Genomic DNA, 20,810 nt, shown 5'->3' with positions numbered 1-20,810 from the left:
CAAATTGCCCTCTAAATACACCTCTGCTGTCTTCAACCAGGATCTCAGCGATCACTACCTCATTGCCTGCATGCGTAATGTGTCCTCGGTCAAATGACCACCCCCATCACTGTCAAACGCTCTCTAAAACACTTCAGCGAGCAGGCCTTTCTAATCGACCTGGCCCGGGTATCCTGGAAGGATATTGACCTCATCCCGTCAGTAGAGGATGCCTTGTTATTCTTTAAAAGTGCTTTCCTCACCATCTTAAATAAGCATGCCCCTTTCAAAAAATGTAGAACTAAGAACAGATATAGCCCTTGGTTCACCCCAGACTTGACTGCCCTTGACCAGCACAAAAACATCCTGTGGCGTTCTGCATTAGCATCGAATAGCCCCCGCAATATGCAACTTTTCAGGGAAATCAGGAACCAGTATACTCAGTCAGTTAGGAAAGCTAAGGCTAGCTTTTTAAAACAGAAATTTTCATCCTGTTACACTAATTACAAAAAGTTTTGGGACACTGTAAAGTCCATGGAGAATAAGAGCACCTCCTCCCCACTGCACTGAGGCTAGGAAACACTGCCATAACCGATGATTTCAATTTTTCAACGGCTGGCCATGCTTTCCACCTGGCTGCCCCCTCCCCCGCTTCTCCTTCTCCCATATCCAGACCACTGATGTTCTGAAAGAGCTGCAAAATCTGGATCCCTACAAATCAGCTGGGCTAGACAATCTGGACCCTCTCTTTCTAAAATTATCTGTTAAAATTGTTGCAACCCCTATTACTAGCCTTTCGTATTATCTGAGATCCACCGAATCCCACCGTACCTAGCCTTTTGAATCCCACCGTACCTTCTCCACTATACAATCTGGTTTCCAAGCTGGTCATGGGTGCACCTCAGCCACGCTCAAGGTCCTAAACGATATCACAACCGCCATCGATAAGACAGTACTGTGCAGCCGTCTTCATCGACCTGGCCAAGGCTTTCGACTCCGTCAATCACCACATCCTCATCGGCAGACTCAATAGCCTTGGTTTCTCAAATGACTGCCTCGCCTGGTTCACCAACTACTTCGCAGATAGAGTTCAGTGTGTCAAATCGGAAGGCCTCTTGTCCAGACCAATGGCAGTCTCTATGGGGGTGCCACAGAGTTCAATTCTCGGGCCGACTCTCTTCTCTGTATATTTCAATGATGTCGCTCTTGCTGCTGGTGATTCTCTGATCCACCTCTACGCAGGTGACACTATTCTGTATACCTCTGGCCCTTCTTTGGACATTGCTCTAACAAACATCCAAACAAGCTTCAATGCCATACAGCACTCCTTCCGTGGCCTCCAACGGCTTTTAAATGCTAGTAAAACTAAGTGCATGCTCTTCAACCTATTGCTGCCTGCTCCCACCCGCCCGACTAGCATCACTACTCTGGACGGTTCTGACTTAGAATATGTGGACATCTACAAATACCTACAGTTGAAGTCGGAAGCTTACACACACTTAGTTGGAGTCATTAAAACTAGTTTTTCAACCACTCCACAAATTTCTTGTTAACAAACTATAGTTTTGGCAAGTCGGTTAGGACATCTACTTTGTGCATGACACAAGTAATTTTTCCAACAATTGTTTACAGACAGATTATTTGACGTATAATTCACTATATCACAATTCCAGTGGGTCAGAAGTTTACATGCACCAAGTTGACTGTGCCTTTAAACAGCTTGGAAAATTCCAGAAAATGATGTCATGGCTTTAGAAGCTTCTGATAGGCTAATTGACAGCATTTGAGTCAATTGGAGGTGTACCTGTGGATGTATTTCAAGGCCCACCTTCAAACTCAGTGCCTATTTGCTTGACATCATGGGAAAATCAAAAGAAATCAGCCAAGACCACAGGAAAAGAAATTGTAGACCTCCACAAGTCTGGTTCATCCTTGGGAGCAATTTCCAAACGCCTGAAGGTACCACATTCATCTGTACAAACAATAGTACCCAAGTATAAACACCATGGGACCACGCAGCCATCATACCGCTCAGGAAGGAGACGCGTTCTGTCTCCTAGAGATGGATGTACTTTGGTGCAAAAAGTGCAAATCAATCCCAGAACAACAGCAAAGGACCATGTAAAGATGCTGGAGGAAACGGGTACAAAAGTATCTATAACAACAGTAAAATGAGTCCTATATCGACAACCTGAAAGTCCGCTCAACAAGGAAGAAGCCACTGCTCTAAACCCGCCATAAAAAAAGCCAGACTACGGTTTGCATATGCACATGGGGTCAAAGATTGTACTTTTGGAGAAATGTCCTGTGGTCTGATGAAACAAAAATAGAACTGTTTGGCCATAAGGACCATTATGTTTGGAGGAAAAAGGGGGATGCTTGCAAGCCGAAGAACACCATCCCAACCGTGAAGCACGGGGGTGGCAGCATCATGTTGTGGGGGTGCTTTGCTGCAGGAGGGACTGGTGCACTTCACAAAATAGACGGCATCATGAGGCAGGAAAATTATGTGGATATATTGAGCAACATCTCAAGACATCAGTCGGGAAGTTAAAGCTTGGTCGCAAATGGGTCTTCCAAATGGACAATGACCCCAAGCATACTTCCAAAATTGTGGCAAAATGGCTTAAGGACAACAAAGGAAAGGTATTGGAGTGACCATCACAAAGCCCTGACCTCAATCCCGTAGAAAATGTGTGGGGCGAGCAAGGAGGCCTACAAACCTGACTCAGTTACACCAACTCTGTCAGGAGGAATGGTCCAAAATTCACTCAACTTATTGTAGAAAGCTTGTAGGAGGCTACCCGAAACGTTTGACCCAAGTTAAACAATTTAAAGGTAATGCTACCGAATACTAATTGAGTGTATGTAAACTTCTGACATTTCACATTCTTAAAATAAAGTGGTGATCCTAATTGACCTAAGATGGAATTTTTACTAGGATTAAATGTCAGGAGTTGTGAGAAACTGAGTTTAAATGTATTTGGCCGAGGTGTATGTAAACTTCCAACTGTTGGTGTCTGGTTAGACTGTAAACTCTCCTTCCAGACTCATATTAAGCATCTCCGATCCAAAATTAAATCTAGAATCGGCTTTCTGTTTCGCAGCAATGCCTCCTTCACTCATGCTGCCACACATACCCTCGTAAAACTGACTATCTTACCGATCCTTGACTTCGGCGATGTCATTTACAAAATAGCCTCCAACACTCTTCTCAGCAAACTGGATGCAGTCTATCACAGTGCCAGCCGTTCTGTAACCAAAGCCCCATATACTTACTACCCACCACTGTGACCTGTACGCTCTCGTTGGTTGGCCCTCGCTACATATTCGTCGCCAGACCCACTGGCTCCAGGTCATCTAAGTCTTTGCTAGGTAAAGCCCCACCTTATCTCAGCTCACTGGTCACCATAGCAACACCCACCTGTAACACACGCTCCAGCAGGTATATTTCACTGGTCATCCCCAAAGCCAACACTGCACCTGTACATAGCCCATCTGTAAATAGCACACCCCACCTCATCCCCATACTGTATTTATTTATCTTGCTCCTTTGCACCCCAGTATCTCTACTTGCACATTCATCTTCTGCACATCTATCACTCCAGTGTTTAATTGCTATGTTGTAATTACTTTGCCACCATGGCCTATTTATTGCGTTACCTCTCTTATCCTACCTCATTTGTACATGCTGTATATAGATTTTCCTACAATCTGTAAATACCACACCCTCCTCCCCATATTGTTATTTATCCTCTTGCTCTTTTGCACCCCAGTATCTCTACTTGCACAACATCTGCACATCTATCACGCCAGTGTTAATGCTAAATTGTAATTATTTTGCCTCTATGGCCTTTTTTTTGCCTTACCTCCCTAATCTTCTACATTTGCACACACTGTACATAGATTTTTCTATTGTGTTATTGACTGTAGGTTTGTTTGTGTAACTCTGTGTTGTTGTTTGTGTCACACTGCTTTGCTTTATCTTGGCCAGGTCGCAGTTGTAAATGAGAACTTGTTCTCAACTGGCCTACCTGGTTAAATAAAGGTGAAATAAAATGTAAAAATGTTGCTCAATCTTATTTTCTTTGTTGAGTTCAGGAAACGTAAATACAATTAAACGGTAGCACACCCTGCACTAGTAAAGTCTGACTATGTAGTTTAAAGTTTGACTGTGTAGTTTAACGTCTGACTGTGTAGTTTAACGTCTGACTGTGTAGGTGAAAGTCTGCCTCTCTCCTGAAGCGTCTTAACCTGACGCACCACTGTAAAGCTAGCTACTTCAGGATCAGGTGGGAGTTTCTGCTACATAAGCATACAGTACAAATGGAAGCCTGCCTGCCTGGTGCGGTGGTGCCTGCCTGGTGCGGTGGTGCCTGCATGGTCTAATCGTGTGATTTCTACACACTGGCTTGTGAAAACACGTCTCTGGCCTTACTGATCTTAATACTGATCTTAATACTGATCTTAATGGTGCTCCATCATGACCACATTAGCTGCTGTGAACTGGCCAATAAACACAGTAATTGTAATGTAATGGGACTGTCCTCTGTTCTCTCTCTTTTCTCTCCCCCTTTCTGTTCTCTTTGTTCTTGCACCTTCTCTCTGTTCTCTTTGTTCTCTCCCCCTCTCTCTCTGTTCTCTCTGTTCTCTCCCCCTCTCTCTGTTCTCTCTGTTCTCTCCCCCTCTCTCTCTGTTCTCTCTGTTCTCTCCCCCTCTCTCTGTTCTCTCTGTTCTCTCCCCCTCTCTCTGTTCTCTTTGTTCTCTCACCTTCTCTCTGTTCTCTCTCTGTTCTCTTTGTTCTCTCACCTTCTCTCTCTGTTCTCTCTCTTTTCTCTCCCCCTTTCTGTTCTCTTTGTTCTTGCACCTTCTCTCTGTTCTCTTTGTTCTCTCACCTTCTCTCTGTTCTCTCCCCCTCTCTCTGTTTTCTTTGTTCTCTCACCTTCTCTCTGTTCTCTCCCCCTCTCTCTGTTCTCTTTGTTCTCTGTTCTCTCTCTGTTCTCTCCCCCTCTCTCTGTTCTCTCTCTGTTCTCTCCCTGTTCTCTTCCCGTTCTCTTTGTTCTCTCACCCTCTCTCTGTTCTCTCTCTGTTCTCTCTCTGTTCTCTCCCCCTCTCTCTGTTCTCTCTCTGTTCTCTCCCCCTCTCTCTGTTCTCTTTGTTCTCTCCCCCTCTCTCTGTTCTCTCTCTGTTCTCTCCCCCTCTCTCTGTTCTCTTTGTTCTCTCCCCCTCTCTCTGTTCTCTCTCTTTTCTCTCCCCCTTTCTGTTCTCTTTGTTCTTGCACCTTCTCTCTGTTCTCTTTGTTCTCTCACCTTCTCTCTCTGTTCTCTCTGTTCTCTCCCCCTCTCTCTGTTCTCTTTGTTCTCTCACCTTCTCTCTCTGTTCTCTCTGTTCTCTCCCCCTCTCTCTGTTTTCTTTGTTCTCTCACCTTCTCTCTGTTCTCTCTCTGTTCTCTTTGTTCTCTCACCTTCTCTCTGTTCTCTCCCCCTCTCTCTGTTCTCTTTGTTCTCTGTTCTCTCCCTGTTCTCTCTCTGTTCTCTCCCCCTCTCTCTGTTCTCTCCCTGTTCTCTTCCCGTTCTCTTTGTTCTCTCCCCCTCTCTCTGTTCTCTCTCTGTTCTCTCCCTGTTCTCTTCCCGTTCTCTTTGTTCTCTCACCCTCTCTCTGTTCTCTCTCTGTTCTCTCGTTCTCTCCCCCTCTCTCTGTTCTCTCTCTGTTCTCTCCCCCTCTCTCTGTTCTCTTTGTTCTCTCCCCCTCTCTCTGTTCTCTCTCTGTTCTCTCCCCCTCTCTCTGTTCTCTTTGTTCTCTCCCCCTCTCTCTGTTCTCTCTCTTTTCTCTCCCCCTTTCTGTTCTCTTTGTTCTTGCACCTTCTCTCTGTTCTCTTTGTTCTCTCACCTTCTCTCTCTGTTCTCTCTGTTCTCTCCCCCTCTCTCTGTTCTCTTTGTTCTCTCACCTTCTCTCTCTGTTCTCTCTGTTCTCTCCCCCCTCTCTCTGTTTTCTTTGTTCTCTCACCTTCTCTCTGTTCTCTCTCTGTTCTCTTTGTTCTCTCACCTTCTCTCTGTTCTCTCCCCCTCTCTCTGTTCTCTTTGTTCTCTGTTCTCTCCCTGTTCTCTCTCTGTTCTCTCCCCCTCTCTCTGTTCTCTCCCTGTTCTCTCCCCCTCTCTCTGTTCTCTCCCTGTTCTCTTCCCGTTCTCTTTGTTCTCTCACCCTCTCTCTGTTCTCTCTCTGTTCTCTCGTTCTCTCCCCCTCTCTCTGTTCTCTCTCTGTTCTCTCCCCCTCTCTCTGTTCTCTTTGTTCTCTCCCCCTCTCTCTGTTCTCTCTCTGTTCTCTCCCCCTCTCTCTGTTCTCTCTCTGTTCTCTCCCCCTCTCTCTGTTCTCTCCCCCTCTCTCTGTTCTCTCTGTTCTCTCTGTTCTCTCACCTTCTCTCTCTTCTCTCCCCCTCTCTTTGTTCTCTCCCCTCTTTGTTCTCTCTTCGATCTCTCCCCCTCTGTTTTCTCTCTCTCTCTGTGCTCTCCCTCTCTCTCTGTTCTCTCCCCCCTCTCTCTGTTCTCTCCCCCCTCTCTCTCTTACCCTCTCGCTGTTGCGCTTTCTCTCCCAGCCTCTCTGGATATGAAGCAAATGCTGCCTATGAAGTTGTCAGCCAGAGAGGACGGCTCTCTGAAAGCCAAGCGCTCCATCAGCCCTAACCAGCAGCTTCCTCACACCCTAGTCCACTCCCAGTCCATGCACTTGACAGGTAACACATTCACAAACTCACACACACACACACACACCACTACCCCTATCTAAAACGAAATGACTGAGTGCTGTCTCTCTGACTCTCTTCCCCACAGTTTCATTGAGCCCTCCAGACAGGGGGCCAGAGAACCAGCCCGCCAGCCTACAGAAGCCCCCCAGCCAGGCCTCCAACCCCCTGCACATCCAGCCCCAGGCTCCTAACCCCCTACACACCAAGAGCCCTAACCCCTCTCCAGCACAGGCCCCTGTCCACGGCCACAGCCTGCCCCCTCCATGCAGGATCTCTGAGGATGTAATCTTCTTCTGATCCCCCCCACGGCAGTCAGGGACCAAAGGGAGGCCTGTGATGTCAGATCTCTAGAAACCGTTCACCGGAGCCCTGGAACAAAACACTTTTCCTTTTTAAAAGATGTCATTTAAATAAAAATGATAACTCTGTTCATTCTTTCTTAGAAGAATCTATATAATCATTTCTCCCTAAAACTAATTCCAATAATTGTTTTGATTCATTTTTTTTATTGAACCGCCGATTGTTGAATATGAAGATAGACAACTGTGATTTAATATGAAGGTTTATTTTAAACATGAAGGGGTCACGTGACGATCTGGACAAATCCAGAGTGGAGAGAGAGTGGAGAGAGAGTGGAGAGAGAGTGGAGAGAGAGTGGAGAGAGAGTGGAGAGAGAGTGAGAGAGACAAACCTTTTGGAAGCAGTGGAGCCACAGGAAGTGTCAAACTGATGGCATTGCTCGAGGGCCTATGTGTTTTATTTTGCACAGTCCAAATACTCCTTTTACAGGCTGACATTACTGTGATGCTTTGGGCTGACCCATGAATGAAGTTGTAACTATGAAGGGTTCATTTTAGTTGTGTTTCTCATTAGAAAAGACTGAACACTGGAGTGCAGTTGTTGTAATTGATATCGGCCCCTTTTGTTGAAGATGTTTTGGTTCGTTCCAGTGGTGGGACAGACCAGCTTATTTTTTTATTTAATCACACTGTAAACAGACTTGATTTTAGAGAATTGACTTTAAATACCGCTGGCCATAGACGAGTTATCTGATTTACAACGTCGTCGTCATTCATACCTGATTTTCATTCAACGGCTTTTTAAACGCTTCCATTGTAATTTCATATAACGTGTGTAAATACAACCAACCTTGTTGTGTAGTGAAGATGATTTGAACATGAAGCCATTCTGTATGACCAACAATGATTATGGGATGCCGTGCCACTGGTTTAGAAGTCTCCCTACCACTGCCTGGGTCCTAGCGCTCGACCACTCTCATGGCATCCCCTTCCTAATTTCTGTCTAGGTACATGGACCATTTCATACATAATGACGATATGGAAGGGCGTCACAGAATGGTTAGATAAGTAGTAGTGTGGACACTGAAGGATTTCAAAGCTTGATGTAGTGTAAAGCTTTAAACCGTTTTAAGTAACGTTTAAACAAGCCAGTATCTTACAAATGTAAGACGTATCAGTCAAGTTTTTATTGATTTAAGTTTGGTGTGATTTTGCGTTAGCAGCAAGTCCTGAATCACAGCATGGTTTCCACACATTTCCTTCAGCTTGGCCATTAGTCTGAAGAATGCAGTGGGCCTCAACCAGGAGTGTCTAGTTTTCACCTATTTCTTTACTTAACTATTTAGTTACCTCTGTGTCTGTATAGCTGGGCCTGTGTAGATGTGTGTGTGTGTGTGTGTACTGAAATACATGTCTCTAATAGGGAAGGCAAAGCATTCCCTGACTGATTGAGTGGCACATGATCATTTTGATCACTTGTTAGTCTGAGCTTTCAGGACAAGTCTTGTTCAAGTGCATTCTGTTTTGGACCCTATGTTTCTGATATACAGTTAACTGCTGAAACAAAGGACACCTTGAGTAAATGAGGGATACAAAGTACACTATATATACGAAAGTATTTCAAAATAGTGGATTTTCGTAAATTTTAGCCACACCCGTTGCTGACAGGTGTATAATTTTTTTTTTTAATTGCACACCGCCATGCAATCTCCATAGACAAACATTGTCAGTCGAATCACCTTACTGAAGAGCTCTCACTTTCAATGTGACACCCGTCATAGGATGCCACCTTTCCAATAAGTCAGTTCGTCAAGTTTGAGCTGCCCCAGTCAACTGTATGCTGTTATTGTGCAGTGGAAACGTCTAGGAGCAACAACGGCTCAGCCGCAAAGTGGTAGGCGACACAAGCTCACAGAACAGGACCGCTGAGTGCTAAAGCGTGGCTCGTGGGGACCCAACGCCCTATTAAGACACATCATGTTGGTATTTTCTTTATTTGGGCAGTTACCTGTATATTCTCTGCATGGACAGCCATTGAGTATACATTAGAATGGTGATGGATGGTCCTGGTGCACTGAGTTAGCAATATGTTAGCTTAGCTACTGGACCACCAGCTTAATTCTGATTCCGGTGACATTTCACACCTCCACAAGAAAACAATAAGCTATAATTCAGTTTTGTGGTGCAGATGTTCTATTTCTTAACCTGTGTTTCTTGGAAACATTGAAGGCAAAGTTGGCTCTTATTTTATACTGAATAAAAATATAAACGCAACATGTAACAATTTCATCGGTTTTTACTGAGTTACAGTTCAAATAAGGAAATCAGTACATTGAAATACCTTCTTTAGGCCCTAATCTATGGATTTCACATGCCTGGGCAGGGGTGCAACCATGGGTGGGCTTGGGAGGGCATAGGTCCACCCACTGGGGAGCCAGGCCCAGCCAATCAGAATGAGTTTTTACCCCACAAAAGGGCTTTATTACAGACAGAAATACTCCTTTCATCAGCTGACCAGGTGTCTGGTCTCAGACGATCCCACAGGTGAAGAAGCCGGATGTGGAGGTCCTGGGTTGGCGTGGTTACACGTGGTCTGTGGTTATGAGGCCGGTTGGACGTACTGCCAAATTCTCTAAAATGACGTTGGAGGCTTATGGTAGAGAAATGAACATTCAATTCTCTGGCAACAGCTCTGGTGGACATTCCTGCAGTCAGAATGCCAATTGCACGCTCCCCCAAAACTTTAGACATCTGTGGCATTGTGTTGTGTGACAGAACTGCATATTTAAGTGTCCTTTTATTGTCCCCAGCACAACGTGTACCTTTTGTAATGATCATGCCGTTTTAATCATCTTCTTGACATGCTACACCAGTCAGGTGGATGGATTATCTTGGCTAAGGAGAAGGGCTCACTAACAGGGACGTAAACACATTTGAGCACACAATTTGAGAGAAATAAGCTTTTTATGCGTATGGAACATGTCTGGGACCTTTTTTATTTCAAGTCATGAAACATGGGACCAACACTTGTTGCATTTTATATTTTTGTTCTGTGAAGAACTGGTACTCTAATAATCTTTTTGTCTTTATAACATCGACATTGTGTAGCAGTAATTGGCGACTAATTTCTTTTAAATTTCATTTCACCTGGTTAACCAAAGACATTTTCATATTTGACTTAATGCTTTATGGTGTCCTATTGAAACTGATATGAAAAGGTTATTTTTGGAGATGACGTGATGGAAAATCTTTGATTTGAAGATTCATGAAAGGTCCATGTTTTTAAAGATGTGAGTGATGTCACTGGTCTGAGAGATGATTCATCAAAGGTCCATGTTTTTAAAGATGTCACCATTTCTAAAGTCTTACATTTCCTCTAGCTCTACTGGACTACTGGAATCTGAATCGCTCATGTCTTACTCAAACAAGAGAGCCGTGTGTGTGTGAGAGAATACCCCCTCAATGTTATCAATATTGCCTAACTGAAAGGTTATCTAGAAGTTGTTTTATTTCCTTGCTTGTGTGTTTCTACAGATACAAGTATGATGATCCGTAATGTATAAAGAACCAAGATCATGTTGTGTACTGCCAATTACCACTAGTCACTTTGGAGAGTAGCATACTTGAAGGGGAAATGAATGTCCATAATAATAATAATAATAATAATAATAATGCTTAGTAATGTGAGGTTGGTTCTAATTTTTATCTAACGGTGGCCGTCTCTTTTTTTATCAAAACATTTTTTTGTAGCAGCACACAGCAAGGATTATTTTATTGTGCCGTTGTATTTTATTCACCGTCAGATGTAGAGACCTAAAGACGCATGAAACTGCTGCCTTAGAGAAATCAGCTTATTAGGAATAAATGTTTTTAAAACAATGTGTGGGTTTGTTTTATTTGCTAGGGATTGTTAAGTGTTTACTACGTATGGATTACTGGGCTCACATGAACACTACATTTATCATCTCATATTTCCCTGCATGATTAACTTACCTTCCCAGTTGAAAGTTAACTAGCTAACTGGTTGTCGGTTAATGTGATTTGTACATTTTAATTTTGTGTTTTATTTCAAAGGATATGGCTTTTTCTTTTCCTCGTTTCCTAAATATCCTGGAAGTTTTAACATCATTTGCAGTAGGGCACGTTTTGTTTATTGTAATGCCCTGGCCACTACATTCATTAAATCTTCCATGAAAATACATGGTCTAGACCAGGGGTGTCAAACTCCTTCCATGGAGGGCCTAGTGCAGCGTTTCCCAAACTCAGTCCTCGCGACCCCAAGGGGGGCACATTTAGTTTTTTTGCCTTAGCACTACACAGCTGATTCAAATAATCAACGCTTGGAATGAGTTTGACACGTGATCTAGACTCTTACGAGTGGCTGTCATGCCATTCTATAATGTTATTGGCTGAATGGAAAACCAGAAGAGAACAGTGGGAAACCTGTTGGCAGAATGTTTGCTGTTCCTCATTTGTAGTGCTGCTGCAGACAAAGAGCTGTTTTCAGGTGTTTGTGGTTGTGCTGTTAAGTCCCAGCAGGACACCAGGGCATCTGGTCCTTCTGCTGATCTTTTATCTTCTCTGGCTTGTGGAGAATAACTGCAGCTCGCTCTCCTCTCTCTCTCAATAGGCAACGGTTTGGAAACACTGTGTTACCCTGCTCATGGTCTAAGAGGCCTGTGGTGTGATGACGTCGCTTCTTGTTGGAAGACAATGCTGACCATCTCCAGCCTGGTCTCATAGACAAGATGTAACATAGTAAACATAAATCCGGGACACTCAAATTAGTACACTATATGTTACGTTTGGTATGGTTACATGAGACAGAAGGTTACTTAAAGCAAAAAAGAAAGTAGGGCGGTTGGTTGGTTGGTTGGGAGTATAACACAAATGTCTAGCAACTCAAAGGTTGTGTGTTCGAATCTCATCATGGACAACTTTAGCATTTTAGCTCATTTCCAATGTCGCAACTACTTAGCATGTTAGCTAATCCATTCCCTAACCTTAAACCTTTAACCTAACTCTTAACCCGAACCCCTAGCCTAGCTAACGTTAGCCACTCAGCCAGCTGAGCAGATAATTATATCCGATTAACAAATTCTGTCTTGGCTAATTAAAATCGTCAGTTAAGAACAAATTCTTATTTACAATGATTAGCAAAATACAAATATCCCCATAAAAAGACGTCAGTTTAAAGTAGAGATCTGTTATTGTTGCATTGGATGCATCTCAATCCACATCATCCACCTTTGTGGCACTTCCACATCTGTGGTGAAAGGTGACAGAGCCAGAGTGGTGTTTGTCAGACCATGAGACATCCTGAAAATCTGTCTTCTCACAAAATCAGCTGTAGTGTCTGAATGGTTTGGCTTACATCTATGGAAAGATGAGACTCACGTACACGATGGTATTCTCCGCGTTGCTCTACGGCCCCCACAAGCGTCTTGGGACTCGTCTGAAGTCGGTGTAGCCGATCTGCCAACTTCTGTCTGTAGTGTCAGAACAATTTGGGCTACACCGTAATATGACCCCTGTACGTCGGTGGTTTTTCTCTAGGACGGCCATAGGCCTCACAAGACTCGTCTGAAGGCTCCCCGGTACTCATTTTACTCATTTTGCCATGGGGTGGAGAAAACAGAAAGAAAATATTGCAGTTTTTAAAGCAAACGTCCTGAAATTCTACACATTTTTCCATGTTAAAACTATATCTGAGTGCGAGTGGCTAACAAAATCAGTTGTGGCCCCATTGAGGTCAGTGCCCCTGGGCACGTGCCATTCATGCCTAGTCCATAATTCAACCATGATGCAGTGCATTCGGAAAGTATTCAGACACTTTGACTTTTTCCACATTTTGTTACGTTACAGCCTTATTCTAAAATATATATATTTTTTAAAATAGTCATCAATCTACACACAATACCCCATAATGACAAAGCGAAAAATAGTTTTTTTGAAAATCTTGCACATTTCTTCAAAATAAAAAAAGGCAGCATTGAAGGTCCCCAAGAACACAGTGGCCTCCATCATTCTTAAATGGAAGAAGTTTGGAACCACCAAGACTCTTCCTAGAGCTGGTCGCCCGGCCAAACTGAGCAATCAAGGGAGAAGGGACTTGGTCAGGGAGGTGACCAAGAACCCAATGGTCACTCTGACAGAGGTCCATAGTTTCTCTGTGGAGATGGGAGAACCTTCCCAGAAGGACAACCATCTCTGCAGCACTCCACCAATCAGGCCTTTATGGTAGAGTGGCCAGATGGAAGCCACTCCTCAGCAAAAGTCACATAAAGGTGCCCTCTGACAGCTCGCTTGGAGTTTGCCAAAAGGCACCTTAAGGACTCTCAGACCATGAGAAACAAGATTCTCTGGTCTGATGAAACCAAGATTTAACTCTTTGGCCTGAATGCCAAGCTTCACGTCTGGAGGAAACCTGGCACCATCCCTACAGTGAAGCGTGGCGGCAGCATCATGCTGTGGGGATGTTTTTAGAGGCAGGGACTGGGAGACTAGTCAGGATCGAGGGAAAGATGAACGGAGCAAAGTACAGACAGATCCTTGATGAAAACCTGCTCTAGAGCGCTCAGGACCTCAGGCTGGGGCAAAGGTTCACCTTCCAACAGGACCACGACCCTAAGTGCACAACCAAGACAACGCAGGAGAGGCTTCGGGATAAATCTCTGAATTTCCTTGAGTGGCCCAGCCAGAGCCCGGACTTGAACCCATTATGGATGTATCGAACATCTCTGGAGAGACCTGAAAATAGCTGTGCAGCGACGCTCCCCATCCAACCTGACAGAGCTTGAGAGGATATGCAGAGAAGAATGGGGGAAAAATCCCCAAATACAGGTGTGCCAAGTTTGTAGAGTCATACCCAAGGAGACTTGAGGCTGTAATTGCTGCTTAAGGTGCTTCAACAAAGTACTGAGTAAAGAGTCTGAATAATTATGTAAATGTGATATTTCCTTTTTTTATTATTTAATACATTTGCTAAAATGTTTAATAACCTGTTTTTGCTTTGTCATTAATGTGTGAAGATTGATATTGGGGGGAAAAAACAATTTAATCAATTTTAGAATAAGGCTGTAACATAACAAAATGTGGAAAAAGTCAAGGGGTCCAAATACTTTCAGAATGCACTGTAACTACAAGTTTAGATTGATCAGTAAGTCTAGCAAGAAATCTAGTCCTGCATAGGGGAAATATGGTTATGTTTAACTGTCTTGTCCTGTACTGTGGGAATACGGTTCTCTTTAACAGTCCTGTCCTGTACAGACTGAATACGGTTCTCTTTAACAGTCCTGTCCTGTACAGGCTGAATACAGTTCTCTTTAACAGTCCTGTCCTGTACAGACTGAATACGGTTCTCTTTAACAGTCCTGTCCTGTACAGACTGAATACGGTTCTCTTTAACAGTCCTGTCCTGTACAGACTGAATACGGTTCTCTTTAACAGTCCTGTCCTGTACAGACTGAATACGGTTCTCTTTAACAGTCCTGTCCTGTACAGGCTGAATACGGTTCTCTTTAACAGTCCTGTCCTGTACAGGCTGAATACGGTTCTCTTTAACAGTCCTGTCCTGTACAGGCTGAATACGGTTCTCTTTAACAGTCCTGTCCTGTACAGACTGAATACGGTTCTCTTTAACAGTCCTGTCCTGTACAGGCTGAATACGGTTCTCTTTAACAGTCCTGTCCTGTACAGACTGAATACGGTTCTCTTTAACAGTCCTGTCCTGTACAGACTGAATACGGTTCTCTTTAACAGTCCTGTCCTGTACAGACTGAATACGGTTCTCTTTAACAGTCCTGTCCTGTACAGACTGAATACGGTTCTCTTTAACAGTCCTGTCCTGTACAGACTGAATACGGTTCTCTTTAACAGTCCTGTCCTGTACAGACTGAATACGGTTCTCTTTAACAGTCCTGTCCTGTACAGGCTGAATACGGTTCTCTTTAACAGTCCTGTCCTGTACAGACTGAATACGGTTCTCTTTAACAGTCCTGTCCTGTACAGGCTGAATACGGTTCTCTTTAACAGTCCTGTCCTGTACAGACTGAATACGGTTCTCTTTAACAGTCCTGTCCTGTACAGGCTGAATACGGTTCTCTTTAACAGTCCTGTCCTGTACAGACTGAATACGGTTCTCTTTAACAGTCCTGTCCTGTACAGACTGAATACGGTTCTCTTTAACAGTCCTGTCCTGTACAGACTGAATACGGTTCTCTTTAACAGTCCTGTCCTGTACAGACTGAATACGGTTCTCTTTAACAGTCCTGTCCTGTACAGACTGAATACAGTTCTCTTTAACAGTCCTGTCCTGTACAGACTGAATACAGTTCTCTTTAACAGTCCTGTCCTGTACAGACTGAATACAGTTCTCTTTAACAGTCCTGTCCTGTACAGGCTGAATACGGTTCTCTTTAACAGTCCTGTCCTGTACAGACTGAATACGGTTCTCTTTAACAGTCCTGTCCTGTACAGACTGAATACGGTTCTCTTTAACAGTCCTGTCCTGTACAGACTGAATACGGTTCTCTTTAACAGTCCTGTCCTGTACAGACTGAATACAGTTCTCTTTAACAGTCCTGTCCTGTACAGGCTGAATACGGTTCTCTTTAACAGTCCTGTCCTGTACAGACTGAATACGGTTCTCTTTAACAGTCCTGTCCTGTACAGACTGAATACGGTTCTCTTTAACAGTCCTGTCCTGTACAGACTGAATACGGTTCTCTTTAACAGTCCTGTCCTGTACAGGCTGAATAGGTTACATAACTATGCTGCAGGTTCCAGGAAAGATAACTTCCTTTCCTTTTTTACTTTGAAGTTCTTTATTAGGGGGACTGTAAACTCTGTGTTCTGACTAAACAGTACATTTCCCTAGTTACTACTATAAGTCTAAATATATTTTACTGCTCTACTGTATGAGAGGTCAACTAACAAGGAGCACATACCACCACTACTATTACAGGACTAGAACAAGGCTCGTGATGCATTGTTCCTAAAACCTGCTCACCTGATGGCTGATCATGTTGCACAATTGGAAGTTCAGAAAAAACATGAGAACATCTCCACAATACTTCTGCAATAGATGCCAAATGACCCATCAGATCAAGTGTATTCCTATAGATAGGGCACTTAGCCTAAATCCATCTGAAAATTGAAGTATTCAAACAAGGTTTGCTGACTTACTCACTGTGTACATTGGCACACACTGCTCTGCACTCAGCTGCAGGCCAAGTTGTTGGCTTGTTAATCTAGGGTTCTATGCAATGATTGAATGATTGAAATTTAAAGGTAATGTTCCTGCTTTAGTAGAGACCGCATTCATTGCAAACGCTGCATATGTCGGCTCAATCGGAAATGACCTTTAAATGTCTAGCGCGGAATCTGTAACGCTTCAATTTAGAAGACTGAATAGAGCTCCTAGTTTCACTATCTATTGGACAATGCTGTCATTTTCTGATAAGCCTGTTTTGGGGCAGAGAATAATACAGTATAATATATCCAAAGCAAGGCATGCGTGCATACATTTTACATAAGGGTGGTCCCTGGATTTGAACCCACGACGTTGGTGTTACAAGCGCCATGCTCTTTTAACTGATATATAAAAGACCACCAGAAGAGAGCAGGTGTTGCCCGTAGTGTTTTATTACACTACACATGCTTTATTATCCAGTTATACAACGGGTGGGTCTAATCCTGAATGCTGATTTGGTTAAATCCGCATTCCAGTCGGTGTCTATTCCACAAGTCTGGATGAAACAGACAGGCAGGAAGCTTTTCTCAGCCGTTTGAAATCATGAATCAGCATCATTTTTTATGGATATATACAAAGAACTACCGATAGAAAACAGGTCAAATGAATCGAAGTGGAGATAGTTTGCTGTCTTTCCAGCTTCAGTTTGAAGTGATGGTGTTAGCTGTGTTGTTGGACAACAGTCTCCTGACGAGTGAGCACATTTTCTACGCCAGCCGAAATCGTGCATCATTAGTTCATTGCTATGGATGTATCCAAATAAATGTCACTAGAAAACAGCTTAAACAAACGCAAATCCAGCTACTTTACTGTTATTCTGGCTGCACTGTGACTGTAAATTAGCTGTAGTTGGCTAGCAAGCAAACGATAAGCACGTTGCCAGCCAGTGTGGCAATGGAACATTTAGAACGAACGACTGGGTTGCATCCATAGATACAGAACAAAAAGACTGAACGACTGGGTCGCGTCCATAGATACAGTACAAAAAGACTGAACGACTGACTGAACGTCTCTGGAAAACGAACCGATAGAACGAACGACCAGCCAGCTTGGGTAGCAACCCTAGATTTCTGTTGGGACTATCTTGCGAAAGGATGAATAAGTTCATCAAAATATATTTTTTATGAAAATATTCAAATCATTACTTGAATATGTTGGTAACCCCTGGTATAAAAGTGATAATGCCCTCGAAGCCGGTGTTTGGAGGATATATTGGCACGGTTTGTCGGCCATCGGGCCTAACAACACCCGTGTCAATATATCCTCCATGCACCGGCTTCGAGGGCATTATCACTTAAATCTATGTTTTTGGAGTATAATTAGGGTGTAAAATTATCATATTTCTGACTGACTGAAAATCTTACTTTGACAGCCTTTGAGGATTTGGTTTTCAGTGTAAATAGTCCGGGTGGCCTTTTGATGAATTGTTCAGCAGTCTCATGGCTTACGGGTAGAAGCTGTTAAGGAGCCTTTAGGACCTGGACTTGGTGCTCCGGTACCGCTTGCCATGCGGTAGCAGAGAGAACAGTCTATGACTAGGGTGACTGGAGTCTCTGACAATTTTTGCGCCATACTCTGACACCGCTTGGTATATAGGTCCTGGATGGCAGGAAGCTTGGCCCCACTGATGTACTGGGCCGTATACACTACCCTCTGTAACACCTTACGGTCAGATGCCGAGCAGTTGCCATACCAGGCGGTGATGCAACCGGTCAGGATGCTGTCTATGGTGCAGCTGTAGATCTCCTAAGGGGAAAAAGGTGTTGTCGTGCCCTCTTCACAACTGTCTTGGTGTGTTTGGACCATGATAGTTTGTTGGTGATGTGGACACCAATGAACTTCAAACTCTCAACCCGCTCCACTACAGCCCCATCGATGTGAATGGGGGCATGTTTGGCTCTCCTTTTCCTGAAGTCCACGATCAGCTCCTTTGTCTTGCTCACGTTGAGGAAGAAGTTATCCTGAGTTTTAAGAGAGCGTAAGTGGGAAACACAGGAGTGTACGTTACGCTTGGTGGTTGTATCCTATCCTCCTGAGTTGGCTGTGTCAAAACATTGGTACAGTATATGTGGTATGTCTTTGTGAGTGCTGCTGCAGACTCTGTAGTTTAATGTAGTGGAGTAATGTAGAAATGCAGAAATATTCTTAATCCTCTATACAATACCATGCACTTGAAAAGCTCTCTAGGAGCCTGTCCTACTCTGGGATATCTTGCTCTGTCCTGACTTGCTCTGTCCTGTCCAGCTCTGTCCTGCCTTCTCAGTCCTGTCCGGCTCTGTCCTGTCCTGCTCTGTTATGTCCTGTCTTGCTCTTTCCTGTCCTGCTCTGTTCTGTCCTGTCTGATAATACTCCCGAAGGATGTATATATTAAGGTGGTAGAAGAAGACATTTTTTAAAGTTAAGTACTGTAATTTATCCCGGTATTTTTCTGTGTATTCTTTCTTGTATGTACAGTCCATTCGGAAAGTATTCAGACCCCTTGACTTTTTCCCCATTTTGTTACGTTACAGCCTTATCCTAAAATTGATTACATTGTTTTCCCCCTCATCAATCTACACACAATACCCCATAATGACATCACAATACCCCCTAATGACATCACAATACCCCATAATGACAAAACAAAAAAAGGTTCTTAGAAATGTTATCAAATGTATAAAAAAATAATAATAATGAAATATCCCATTTCCATAAGTATTCAGACCATTTACTCAGTACTTTGTTAATGTACCTTTGGCAGCGATTACAGCCTCAAGTCTTCTTGGGTATAATGCTACAAGCTTGGCACACCTGTATTTGGGGAGCTTCTCCCATTCTTCTCTCCTGATCCTCTCAAGCTCTGTCAGGTTCGATGGGGAGCGTCGCTGCACAGCTATTTTCAGATCTCTACAGAGATGTTAGATCGGGTTCAAGTCCGGGCTCTGGATGGGCCACTCAAGGACATTCAGAGACTTGTCCTGAAGCCACTCCTGCGTTGTCTTGGCTGTGTGCTTAGGGTCGTTGTCCTGTTGGAAGGTAAACTTTCACCCCAGTCTGAGGTCCTGAGCGCTCTGGAGCAGGTTTTCATCAAGGATCTCTCTGTACTTTTCTCCGTCCATCTTTCCCTCGATCCTGACTAGTCTCCCAGTCCCTGCCTCTGAAAAAAAATCCCCACAGCATGATGCTTCCACTACCATGCTTCACCGTAGATATGGTGCCAGGTTTCCTCCAGACCAGAGAATCTTGTTTCTCATGGTCTGATAATCCTTTAGGTGTCTTTTGTCAAACTCCAAGCGGGCTGTCATGTGCCTTTTACTGAGGAGTGGCTTCCGTCTGGCCACTCTACCATAAAGGCCTGATTGGTGGAGTGCTACAGGGATGGTTGTCCTTCTGGAAGTTTCTCCCATCTCCACAGAGGAATTCTGGAGCTCTGTCAGAGTGACCTCCCTGACCAAGGCCCTTCTCCCCTGATTGCTCAGTTTGGAAGATTCTTGGTGGTTCCAAACTTCTTCCATTTCAGAATGATGGAGGTCACTGTGTTCTTGGGTACCTTCAATGCTGCAGAAATGTTTTGGTACCCTTCCTCAGATCTGTGCCTCAACACAATCCTGTCTCGGAGCTCTACAGACAATTCTTTCAACCTAATGGCTTGGTTTTGCTATAACATGTTTTATTTTATTTAAGTAGGCAAGTCGGTTAAGAACAAATTCTTATTTACAATGACGGCCTACACCGGCCAAACCTGGACGACGCTGGGCCAATTGTGCACCGCCCTATGGGACTCCCAATCACAGCCAGTTATGATACAGCCAGGATTCGAACCAGAATGTCTGTAGTGATGCCTCTAGCACTGAGATGCAATGCCTTAGACCGCTGCGCCACTCGGGAGCCCAAGCACTTCCAACTGTGAGACCTTTATATAGACAGGTGTGTGCTTTTCCAAGTCATGTCCAATCAATTGAATTCATCACGGGTGGACTCCAATCAAGTTGTAGAAACATCAAGGATGATCAAAGGAAGCAGGATGCACCTGAGCTCAATTTCGAGTCTCACATCAAAGGGTCTGAATACTTATGTAAATAAGGTATTTCTGTTTAGCTTTTTTATACATTTGCCAAAAAATCTAAACCTCTTTTCGCTTTGTCATTATGGGGTATTGTGTGTAGATCGATGAGGATTTTTTTTTGTTTAATCAATTTTAGAATAAGGCTGTAACGTAACAAAATGTGGAAAAAGTCAAGGGGTCTGAATACTTTCCGAATGCACTGTATATGCCTCAGTCAGCATGGAAAACAATGACTGTCTGCATGCGCAGCGCCGTCCCAGAGACCTCTTGTGCGTAACATTGGCTCATCTGTCAGTTGGAGCGCAAGCCTTTCAAGAAAGCTAAACAGACTGCAAAACAGGGTTCCAAATGGACAAACTGGGGCGTGAGTAACGGTATCTTGCAGTAGCTGAACGCGGGCAGCCCAGCACCACAGGGGGCCCTCAGACACCAAACCACTCAATGAGTTAGGAGCTGGAACAGAGCAGTCGCCCAGACACAGCCAGCCAACCT

General features: G+C 43.9%; 1 protein-coding gene across 8 annotated transcripts in view; it reads left to right on the top strand.

Moving 5' to 3' along the window:
* arhgef18b (rho/rac guanine nucleotide exchange factor (GEF) 18b) overlaps positions 1 to 9,294 on the top strand; it is a 93,964-nt gene extending 84,670 nt beyond the window's left edge. For all 8 annotated transcript variants that reach the window (XM_045687926.1, XM_045687929.1, XM_045687925.1 and 5 more), the window contains 2 exons: positions 6,572 to 6,709; positions 6,807 to 9,294. In XM_045687926.1, coding sequence (XP_045543882.1) covers positions 6,572 to 6,709; positions 6,807 to 7,018 — 350 coding nt within the window. In that variant the 3' untranslated portion in view covers positions 7,019 to 9,294. The remainder of the gene's footprint in view (positions 1 to 6,571; positions 6,710 to 6,806) is intronic.
* Positions 9,295 to 20,810: the final 11,516 nt, after the last annotated feature.

The sequence above is a fragment of the Salmo salar genome, chromosome ssa10, assembly GCF_905237065.1.
Source record: "Salmo salar chromosome ssa10, Ssal_v3.1, whole genome shotgun sequence".
NCBI classification, from domain to species: Eukaryota; Metazoa; Chordata; class Actinopteri; order Salmoniformes; family Salmonidae; genus Salmo; species Salmo salar.
Note: the sequence above shows the minus strand (reverse complement) of the source record. Positions and strands in the feature narration are given on the sequence as shown.